This window comes from Gymnodraco acuticeps, unplaced genomic scaffold (genome assembly GCF_902827175.1).
Source record: "Gymnodraco acuticeps unplaced genomic scaffold, fGymAcu1.1, whole genome shotgun sequence".
NCBI classification, from domain to species: Eukaryota; Metazoa; Chordata; class Actinopteri; order Perciformes; family Bathydraconidae; genus Gymnodraco; species Gymnodraco acuticeps.
In genome coordinates, this window is record NW_022989879.1 from 175,993 (window position 1) to 188,289 (window position 12,297).

At 39.9% G+C, this 12,297-nt stretch overlaps 1 protein-coding gene across 1 annotated transcript in view; it reads right to left on the reverse strand.

The window, feature by feature from the left end:
* Positions 1–8,988: 8,988 nt before the first annotated feature.
* Positions 8,989–12,297, reverse strand: part of pdlim4 (PDZ and LIM domain 4) — a 47,110-nt gene continuing 43,801 nt past the window's right edge. The window contains exon 7 of the mRNA XM_034198490.1: positions 8,989–11,420. Within this exon, the coding sequence (XP_034054381.1) occupies positions 11,216–11,420 (205 nt within the window). The 3' untranslated portion in view covers positions 8,989–11,215. The remainder of the gene's footprint in view (positions 11,421–12,297) is intronic.

Consider the following 12,297-nt stretch of genomic DNA (forward strand, 5'->3'; position numbering starts at 1 on the left):
AAGGTCAAAATATAATATTTGTAAATCTGACTCTGAAAGAGTCAGTGCCTCACCAGCCATGAACCTCACCGCACGTCACTGTTGGAGAGGGTCCGAGTCCGACCCTTGTCAATTAACTACAGGGGTCCCTCAGGGCTCTGTTCTTGGTCCCCTCCGCTTCTCCTTGTACACAAACTCGCTCGGATCAGTCATTAGCCCGCATGCTTTTTCATACCACTGCTACGCTGACGACACCCAATTAATTCTGTCCTTTCCCCGCTCAGAGACCCAGGTCGTCGCACACATCTCTGCTTGTCTAGCTGACATCTCTCAGTGGATGTCTGATCATCACCTCAAGCTCAACCTTGACAAGACTGAACTGCTTTTCCTTCCGGGAAAAGATTGTCCCACTCTTGACCTAACAATCAACATTGGCACCTCTGTTGTTTCCCCGACTCAGACTGCAAGGAATCTGGGTGTGACCCTAGATAACAACCTGTCCTTCACTGCAAACATAGCTGCTACAACCCGCTGCTGCAGATACACGCTTTACAACATCAGGAGGATGCGTCCCCAGCTGACCCAGAAAGCGACGCAGGTTCTGGTCCAGGCTCTCGTCATCTCACGCCTAGACTACTGCAACTCCCTCCTGGCTGGTCTACCTGCATGTGCCATCCGACCTCTGCAGCTCATCCAGAATGCAGCTGTTCGCCTGGTCTTCAACCTTCCTAAATTCTCCCACACCACGCCGTTCCTCCGCTGCCTTCACTGGCTTCCGATAACTGCTAGAATTCACTTCAAGACAATGGTACTTGCGTACCATGCTGCGAATGGATCTGGCCCTTCCTACATCCAGGACATGGTTAAACCGTACACCCCAGCACGTGCACTCCGCTCTGCATCAACCAAACGGCTCACTGCACCCTCGCTGCGAAGGGGACCCAAGTTCCCATCAGCAAAAACACGTGGGTTTGCTATCCTGGCTCCTAAATGGTGGAATGAGCTCCCCATTGACATCAGGATAGCAGATAGCTTACACACCTTCCGGCACAGACTGAAAACTCATCTCTTTCGACTCCACTTCGAGCGATAGAACTATTAACAAAGCACTTATATACTAATAAAGGGCTGGCTTATCTAAAGCCAGTTGAATAGCACTTGAAATGTTTTTGCTCTATGAAGCCTGATGTACTTATATGATTCTGTTTTCTTGAAGTTTGTATTTTGTTGGTCGAACGCACTTATTGTAAGTCGCTTTGGATAAAAGCGTCAGCTAAATGCAATGTAATGTAATGTATAGGATGGGTTACTGTGACGGCATGGAATTCAAAGGTGGAAGGAGTGAAGTTAGGTAGCTTCAAGAGGGAAAAGCTCCATTTGGGAGAGAGCAGGAGACCAGTGCCACCTCCTCTGCCAGTGGGTCTGGGTGTATGGGAGAAGGAATATGCTGTGGAGAGAATTGCTGGGGTGGATGTGTTGGATGGAGTAATCCACGTCTCAGTGAGAGCAAGGAAATCCAGAGACTTTAGGGAAGCGTAGCCAGAGATGAAGTCAGCCTTAGGAACAGCTGACTGGCAGTTCCACAGGCCGCCTGAAACTAGATGTTGGATGTCAGTGGAGCATGTGGGATAGACGAGTGGCCAGTGATAATTGCGAGAAGACACATGAACAGGAATGGAGAAAATACACATGATTTGCTAAACAACCAAATAAAATAAAACACAAGCGATACTTAGCTCAATCAAAGTATGATTTGCCTCCTCTTTGCCACCCTCGTGACTCCAGCAGGACTCTATTGTCTTTGTCAGTCTTACTCCAGCAGGACTCTATTGTCTGACGCTGAAGCTAACGCTCCAGGAAAGTGCTACCTAAAAATGGACACCTGATTGCTGAGTTCTCACAGATGTGGGGCCACGCCCCTTTAATTAGTTAACTCTCTGCAGCTGGTGGCCCTCAAAAGGAAATCTAGACTGGCTCCCTCCTGAGTTGCTATTGTGTCTTTTCAGTGGCCCAATGGTTTTACAATTACATTAAACCCTAAGTTATAAAGTTATGAGTTTAACCCTTAATACAGTTACACCTACTCAATAAAGCTCTTAGTATTCTACAAATGTTTAAATCAAAGTTAACCCTAGCAGTCAGTTAGTTCAGTTTTAAGGTTTCAGTCAAATTACTTGTCCCAAGTTTCTGCCTGACAGATACTGTAGCGGTTTTGAGATTTAAAATCACAATTTCAGTCAGATCAACTACAGAGCATTTATACAGAGTACACACACTGAAACAGAGAAGTCTAAAGACAGAATGTTACTCACACAATTCTAGAAGTCACCAGTTGTTATCCTGTCAAAATTGAGTTGCACACGTTAAGTACGTTAAGTACTTTGTCAGGCTTATGATTTATCTTTTGATACCCCAAAGCTTTTTTCTTATTTAAAAGAAGACCTTAATCTAAAGTATTATTTCATGTTTAAATAAAGGTTAATTCGTTTTTCTGTTTTGCACCTCCTCCTATCAATATCTTTGTACATCCGGCACTAAACTGTTTTATTGTAGAGATCACTTATAGTATCTTCTTGATTTTTTATATTCTATATTTCTATCATCTACTTTTCCCCCTATGAAAGTATGTACTCTTAATATTTTTTTCATCAAATATGACACATAAAAACAATAATTCACTAATGTACTTTAACCACTAGGCGGTGCACACAAGGTACACACAGCCATAATAACTTTGTATTATTAGTGTAGGACACTTATGTATGTACAACATCTGAAGATGTGTAGTTTTATTCATGTTTTCACATAATTGTACAGCATATTGCTATATTATTTCAGACTCAGTATTTACATTCTTATATTCAAAGAAAATCAGTAATATCTTTAAAAACTACAAGTCCTTTTATATCAGCTGTGCACCGTTATGGTGGAAATATAACCTATCTATGAATTAGATCAAATGTAAAAGTCAGCCGAATTAGTAATTAATTCAAGTATTCAGTTTCGGCGGCATTTCTTCCAGTTTTTCCTAAGGTCTTCTCATCAGGGCTCTATAAATAAAGAACTACGGCAGATCTGTAATATGTAATGCAGCCGAACCGTGTATTACAATGCCGTTATGTGATGACTTTCAAAGAGAAAAGCAAGAACACTCGGAATAAAGTATTATTTTCTTTAAAAAAAAAGGTTTTTCGGATTTCATATCCCTACATGCATTGTGGCTAAAACATCCAATCAGCAAGCTTAAACCATAGCTGAGGATCTTGGGTAATCTGTTCAGTGGCTGTGTATCGCAATGATGCTCGAAATGTCCCTTATAGGCCTACGTCTGTTTCCGGTCATTTTTATTTTGAAATTCAGTTCCTGACAGACACCAAAAAAGCCAGAGATTATGGAATTAAACCAATAAATAAAAGCAAGGATTATTGTGTGTTATTGGTGAGTAAATAACAGTGTGTTATTTATAAAAGAATAACAAATTAGAAGGAAAAAAAGATTTCAAAAAATACAGATTTCAGTATTCTGAGGATCTGAGCCCCATTTATTTTCCTCACAGACGACAAAAAAGGTTCGACATTATAATATTTAAAATAAAAACAATAATCGTGGCTTGATATTGAGTAAGAACATGTTTTTATGAACCCCAGAGCTTCCGGTCTTCCAAGACCCGAACGGACAAAAAGACGTGCTGCAGGCACGAAACATAATATAAATACATTGCTTTTAAAATTGTTCTGTGTGACACGAAAAAAAGGGGAAAATCGTGTTGGTGAACACGAATCAATAGATTAAATGTCGTGACTATAACACGAAATGTCGTGAGACTGGGTTGGTACTACAGCGTTTCCAGCGCTTTCGATCGGCAATGGCCGTGGCCCAACCCCCCATTCCCCTGATAGGTGGAGAGCCCCTTTTCTGACGTCAGAAAAATTCAAATCTGTATCAGCTCCGTTGCAGCCCCGTTTTTAGAGATTTGGGTTCGGAGGAAAAATGAGACACTTGTGGCGCGTTTCCACTGCAGCGGGTAGCCCCGTTTAAGCGTCCTTAACCGTCCTCAAGCGGCCAGGCCAGTTTTTGGTGGCGTTTCCATATAGTCTAGTACCGGCCAGCGGGTACTTTTTCCCTCTTTTTCCGGCCTCATAAAATCGTGGTTCTATCAGACCAGGGCCAGGGCTGAACTAGTGACGTCAACACTCTAGCCTGCTGATTGGTCAGAGAGAATCGTCACAAGATTGCGCGCAAGTTCATCCCTAGCGTCGCATATATATCTAGAAGCAAGCTTGCAGCATTTTTATACACAGCATTTTGTAAACGGAGGAGCTACAAAAATGGCTACTTCTAAGAAAAGCACACCGTGGTCGACCGAGGAGGTGACGACGTTCCTACATCTCATTGGGGATGATCAAATCCAGCGGGAGCTCGACGGAACAACTCGAAATGTGAACAAAAACAAAGCCGATAGCCCCGCCTACACTGCGTTGCTACCCCAGGTCCTAAACTGTAATCGAAATGCGCCACGGCCTGGGCCGGCCAGCGAGGCAGCCGGAGGCCAGAGCGAGGACGCTTAGGGACGCTTAAACGGGGCTACCCCGCTGCAGTGGAAACGCGCCATTGGTGAGTTCTCTGACACACCGGGGACACATATTCATGTATAAAAGATGTACAAAAGTGCATTTTGCATGATAGGTCCCCTTCTGTTTAGCCCTGAGCCTGTTTTTCAGGTCTCAGGCTCGAAAATGACATTCCCAGAACAAATGACCATATCTTCCCTTCTAAAAGGGTTAAATTAATAATCTTTTTTCTCAAAGTAATGATAAACCTGTGAGTTGGATGTAGAAAAGTCAGAATCAATATAGATGTTTTTTATTTTAAAGAAAATTCAGATTGAACATAGTAAAAAACTGTAAATGATAATGTCCGTCCAACATATTTTTTTACTTATAGTGAAAACTACCCTTGGATGATGGGTTAGTAGACTAAAAGCTTTAGGAATCCAAAGTACAACATATCATAAGTACCCTGTATCAAGATTGATGCAAAATAAGTGAAATCTGACCTTTTTTAGAGAGATTTAGCAAAGAAAACCCACTTCTGGGGTCATTTGGGTGGATTTTTCATATCTCTGGCCCCCCTTTGTTGATTTTGCTGATTGACATCTCTTTCTGACCGTTAGAGCCAATATAATCGAAGGGGGATTTCCCCACACACACAAATGGTAAAACAAAAATGTGGGGGCTTTGTGCATGCAGTTTTGCATCAGAGCGAACCTATCTCTAGCTCTGACATCTGGAAACGGAAAAGCAGGTTTATTGCTTATGGATTATCAGAAATCATTTCAAAGGGACACAGACACATTGGATTAACCTATGGATTAACTTCAGCAGCGTTTTTATCGTTTTAATGCCATTGAAGACCACTTTTGACCAGACTACGACACAGGTAAGCCATGTTGGCGTTTTTAGCTACCTCGCACCATATGTTTTGATGTCTGTTTTTGTTTATAAAGTCGCAACTTCGTATCATTGAGTGATAATGTCTGTACCCATCGATTCTGTGTCATCTCACGATCAGATCGATGGGTTGGATGTGCAGAATGGATAAATAATAAGGTTTTATGAGTGAGTTTCGGTGCAGTAAATCTGTTAGCATTTTTCGCTCGTTGCTAATTCAGAGGCTCAGCGTTAGCATTGTGGGTTTTTTTTGGAAAAAAAATAAAAATGATCAGTTAAATGAGTTTCTTCCCGTTACATGGATATAAAACATTCATAGTTTATTAAATGAACATGCCCTCAGACACTGTTTCCTGCAAGATGTTGTGGGAGGGCCCCGGTACCGGGGTCTCTCGGACTTAACAGGTTGTTTAATCTTGCAAACAATTGGGAAGGAAAATACAACCTCCTCTGTGGGAAAAAAACAACAGTTTAGGTTGGACCAGATTAGGCTAAATCTGATCAGAGGCAAAAAAAGGCTGGGTTAAAAACCAAAATGAATTCACAGCTGGACAACGTTTTGCATAGGCAGACATATTCTGTCATCAAACGCCTCATTGGACCCACTTGCTGTTTTCACATTATCTATTTTGGGAAAGCTATATTTGCCTCACATGAGACAGATTTTGCACACTTTTATATAACCTCAGAGAGAACCTCTCATTGCGGCAGCATCAGAACCATTTCCTTTTAACTAGGACCACCATTGAGAATGTATTACTGCTCTAAAAGCTGTCCAACTGAGGTCATCCTGTGGGTGTCTCAAGATCAGTGACTGTCTCTATCTAAATCCCTTTTTAATGAGAATCAAAGCAAAGCACAATTAAAGTTTAATCCCTTCACAAGGCCAAACTAAACATGAGGAGGATCAAGGGGCTACCATGGATATACACACAGATCCTTACAAACAAACCATGAGGATACTATATACTCAGACTGGGCACCTTTTCATCCCTGTGTGTAGACTTTGTTCTCATAAAAGAAATACGAGAATACACACAGATGTACATTCATACATAAAGACAAAACCAAACCCTGTCAGACTTTAGTCCATAAAAGCTCCGTCAAATGAAAGATTTTCCAATAAAATCGCTCTTGCAATCTGCCTAGGACCTTGAAATATTTGGATATACAATATGTAGACAAGTTCTAATAAGTTAGCTGGTCTTGTGGCTCTATCTGTAAAAGTATGTTACATTTCAAGGGACCTAAAATAGACGTTTTTTTACCTAAAGGATGTGGAAATTGAAAAATAATAACAGATAAACAAACCCACAATTGTAACGCATTACATAACACACATCCAAACAACATTGCTTGCATTAACTCTGCAGTCACATCACAGCCATTCGAATTTTGAATTGGTTAAAAAGCTCTTTAATGCACTATAAATTGCCAGTGTCAATATAAACTAAAACAGAAGGTTATCTCCAGACTCTTTACCCATCCATGCTCCGTATTAAACCCTTAAGGAACCTCATACCATGGGTTTCGAAGTTATGTCTGAAATTCACTTTAAAATTGAGCAGGAATGGCTATAATGCTGCTCTGCTGTATGTCAAGTCTCACGGTATATCACAGTTTATAGCCGGCACTCGTCCAGTAAAACTCTACAAATCACCACTGTCACGGACAACAGGTTGGTACCGTATGGGTCCACAGATCAGGAATGAACAGCATGCTCCATAAAGATAAGAGGTGCACATATACAACAGTGACAATAGAGAGATCAGGTTTTGTCATTTAACACTAAGGAGGTTAGTTATTACAGCTTTTGATTTGCAAACAGGATAATCGGGCTGTGAGCATCAGTGAGGTATAAATCGTTGGTTATTGAAAGAAAGTAGATCAGAGTGCAGGGAAAAGACAAGAAAGAGAGGAATGACAAACTTACACATACATGCAAACAGGATCAAAACTGTAAATGTGTCTGTGTATGTCGAGATAAATCACAGAAAGACCATGCGATACAGTTAACCTATTCATTTCATTTTACAGGCCGATGTGAGGAATTTTACCCCGGTAACTTGGGTGCAGGTTTTGGAAGTACGTTGAAGAAAAATGTGCTAGACAGTAGTGCAACTGGCTGCCGACTGGAGAGCAAAGGAAGCTCTGTTTCTAAGCAACTTTAAGTGTTTATCCTTTAAGAGGACTATATGTTTATAGATGAGAGAGGAGCAGAATTCTTTCCATGCAGCAAAGCATTGGTTTCTCTCTCTCTGTATCTCTCATTGCCTCTGTTTTGATAACACTGAGGGATTGTCGAAGTTCTGAAGTTCCTTCACAGCAGATATTGAGGCTATTCCTATTTACTTTACAAACAAAAGGAGTTATACAGAGAACAGTTTCCTATAAGAGACGCTGCACTTTTTATCTAGATATTCAGTAAGTCAAGTGTGCTTGGGTAAAATACTGAACCCCAAATTGTTCCCCAAGGCATTGCACTCGGTGTGTGAGTGTGTGTGAATGAGCTTTAAATGAAATCCGGATGTGCAGTTTGGCACCTTGTATAACAGCCCTGACATTAATGTATTAATGTTTGTGTGAACGGGTACATATGTGTTGAGTGGTCGAGTGACTAGCGCTTTATAAATGGAAAATAAATTGGAAGTCAAATTACGATTACTGGAGGCACAATGATAAAGCGGATTGGAGCAAAAATACATGTAAACATTCAGTGTCACATGTACATTGGTACATTTGGTTCTGCAATGCACATGGGACACATTAGCAAATGTGAGTCATTGTGATTACAGAAACCACTTCAGAGGAGAAGCTGTCGGCTCTTTGTTTACCTCTCCTTCTCTTTTGTTTCTTGAAGGCTAGTCTATTTTTTTCACCACAATTTATCTCATCGCTTGCTTGAAATCTGCAGACATTCAGTGTGGTTGTTGAATGAGTTGATACTGAAGGTGCAAAGTCATTTAATGGGGTATGAGGTGGCCTCTCGCCTCTGGGTTTTGGATTACAAGAGGTCCCTTGAATCTGTGCCATGTCCCGCAACTGCATGAATCACAGATTTGACATGCTGGTCCACATACAGCAACATGAGAAGCCACATACTTGATGAAATCCAACACATTAGTACAATTACAACAAAGTATGAAAATACTTGAACACCACTGGCTCATTTCCCAGACAGGCATTAAGCCTACTTCTTCGTTAAAGTGCCCTTTTAAACCATATAAGCTTAAATTGTCTTTTTCTGATATGGCATTTAATAGAATCACATTTAACCGACTCCTTTATAAATGAGTTAATGTTCTGAAGAAAGACTAGAATAAATACAGGAATAAATGAGGGCTTAATTGAACCTTTAACGATGTAGGTTTAACTTCAGATTAAGGCCGTAGTATTTAGGTTGCAAGACACACATATTGCAGCCTGGAGGTCTTAATATGAAATGTTATGGAAAAGTGCCAATACAAGAACTGAATACCTTGTGTTTTTCCCAGTACAGCTCTCAATATGTTTCTGGTTTCTGTTTTAAATTAATCCCAAGAAAGAATGCGAAAAATAATATCATGGTAATGCACTCATTTTATTTTGATTCTAGAAAAAAAAAAAGCATATAGGAACAAACAAATGTGTTGGTAAAACAATAAGTTAAACAGAAAAAGTAGATTTGTGTCAAGGAAATCATTTAAAAGACACTGGGTATGCAAAGGCACGCGAGTGACATGTTACAAACAGTATGTTAAAGCATCATGATAAAAGAAATATGTACAAAACCAACGAAACAATGTGGTAGCAATATAATTTTCACATAATTTACAAGATAACTAGTATAGATGGCATACCAGCAGCTACACATCACTGTTGATATCTAAAAAACAATGGACATCAGCACTGCAAAGTTAATGGTCTCATTTCAAATAAAAAAGTAGTTTTGTTAGAAATATTTCTAAAATTAGTAATACGATCACTCTCCTCCATCCATTTTACTTCACTATTCACAATTAGCCAAGACAAATGGCCCCACATTGGAGTCAAAAAGGCACGCTACTTTCCATAAAAACCTCCTCTCATCTCTCTTTCTCACCTCCCTCCCTTTCTGTTCCCCCTCTCTCAGAGGAAATGTAAAAGAAATATATGTTTTTCATCGAGACATTTGAGTTCATAGTAGGAAGGGAATACAAGTATGCATACTTCCAATTTATGTCCAATCAGAAAAAAAGAGAATAGTAATGCATCTATGTTTCAGGTCCAAAAAAAAATCAAAAAGTGAATTACTCCCACATGTTGTAGGCTGTGGGCAGTTTAAAATATATGTCTCCCGTCTCAAGTACACATGATCATTTTCAAATTGTCATGAGAGATGGAGAGCATATTGTTGAAAAAATGAAGTGTTTTGAATATACGCACACCATAAACTCTATGCTCTTGTTTTTATGTAAAGGAATTCTGGAGTGTGAACATACATGAAAGTTGACATTCCTCTCTCAGTTAGGTGCCTGAGAGCGCTTAACTTACAATCGTCTTTAAATGTGTGTCACATGCTTTCAAAAAGTCGTCAATGCATGCACGCACTGCATTAGGCTACGTAATCATTAAAGTCTAATTTCTTGCAATTGAGTTGTTTTTAAACTGAAGTGGTTGTGATCACATCTGGGATCTGCTTTTCAACAAGTTCTTTAGTTCCTAAAAGAAATCAGAGGATGTCTCCAGCAGGGTTTATTTACATTTCAGAGGGGGGGCTGCTTGGATAGCTGCTTCAAAGCACACTCCAGACACTCATAACTAGGTAGAAATCTGCGTATAATGAATTATTATTTATTGTTTCAAATAACTGAAAATTAAGCAGAAAGTGAGCATAATAAAGAGATGTTCCTCTTTTCTTGTAACATAGAAAGTCTGATATATAAACTGCATAGATGTAAATGACTAAATGCAAACGTCCATGTATCATAACAGGAGTATAAGGTGTAATTGTAACATGGTTAAAAATACACTGAAACCTTTAAACCCCTTAACCAAATCTTTAAAAAAATTCATTATACCTTAAATTACTTGGCAAAACACAAACTGACATTCTGCAGGGTAAATGGTGTTATATGTATTATACCTAATTGCAAAATGAGCTGGATAGCAGAAAAACTACTAATTCCTCTGCATAGTTCATCAGAGCAAACATACTCCAAACTGCCATGTGATAACCCGCATCTCACACCCACACACTTGAGTGAGTGTTGTCATGCGACATTGTGCTGGTAAAATAACAAATGTTATTATATAGTATATTGGTGTCGTGCTTTCAAATTGCATAAACATTTCAGTTTAATACCTGCAGACTATTGCCATCTGTGCAGTTTCTTGGTTTTTAAATTGAATATGCCGTGCTTGTAATGTGGATATGAACATCTTTTCTGAATAAGGCCCTAACTCGTTCAATATGTTTCTTGGACGTAGAACTGAACGTAAACAAACTGATTGAGAGATGAGGGCTGTCAGCTTGGGACATACAATGTCAGCTTGAGTTTTGGGATACCCATAAGATCCAAGCCTTATTCTGACAACAAATTACAATATTCTCAATATACATAGCATTTATCAAGACTGTCAGTGTAGAAATGCTTATCTTGGATCACACGCAGTTCATTGGAATCTCCCAAAGGCAACACTTATGCAAGATCGGCATTCCTGCTTGACAGAGCCTGATACATTTAGGATAAAATACTCAGTAGCCCCCATTCTCCCAGATTTGACCTCCCCAGTTATATTACAGTATAGCCAGCTCCATCTCTGATTCAGACTAGCTCCACCTTGGAGTTGGGGTACACAGCAACCACGTCGTAGCCCTCTGGGGGCTGGACGCGCGCCATGGCGTGGGTCTCACAGTACAGACTCTCCTCGATGAAGAAGTAGCCTCTCTGCTTGAGGTTGACGCCGCAGTCATCGCACGTGAAGCACTCAGGGTGGTACAGCTTGTCCCTGGCCTTCACAATGGTGCCACTGGAAGAATAGATAAAAGGAGATACAGATAAGACTTTAACACCTTCTGAAATGATGGAGATGCACATTAAAAACTACTCATAAAGACAAAGAGAGACACATGAAACAGACTTGGTGCTAGTGTAGGTAATTCCCTATTTTTTCCAACTTTATCCTCTGATCTTAGACAGTGCTTACCAAGCCTTAAATGTTTTTGCTTGATCATGGTTAATCATGATTTAAAGACCTGACATTTAACTATTTTGTAAGAACTAAGTATGAGCTGTATGACACTTTTTTTAATTCTAATTTCCCATAGATTGTTTCTCAGATGCTATTGACAAAAGAGTAAATAAAGATGGACTTGTTTAAGAGATGAGAGAGGCAAAACATTCAGCGGAACACTTTAAAAGGAAGTAAGTGATGATAAATTGCTTATGAATGACTCACAGTTGTTCTTTTCAGTTTCCATTATCTATGCTTATCAGCAGTTATCATACCGTTTAACAACTATGCCCACGCAAGTATTTGAATATTATTGATGTCATATTTCAGGGAAATAACACCAACGCACACCTGGGAACTGAATAGAGAGTTGTTTATTCTCTGCTGATCAACACTGGTGCATTTGGTAGTTCAATGCTTCAGTCAGTCACACAGTCATGGCAGTCATTAAGGGCGTTGTTCATTCACAGTTCCCAATAAGATTTTCCTTTCTGGACAAGGGACGAGGGCCAGCAACCATTCATTCACAAGCCAACTTCTTTTTTTAACCGCTTTCCCCATTTAACCGCAAGACTTGAAGGATAAACTCTTGACACAGTGCTCTACACCCTTTTAAAAAGCTGTAAAATGCTCCTAGGTCATAACAGCCTTTTTGTGCCCTGCAAGCTCCTAC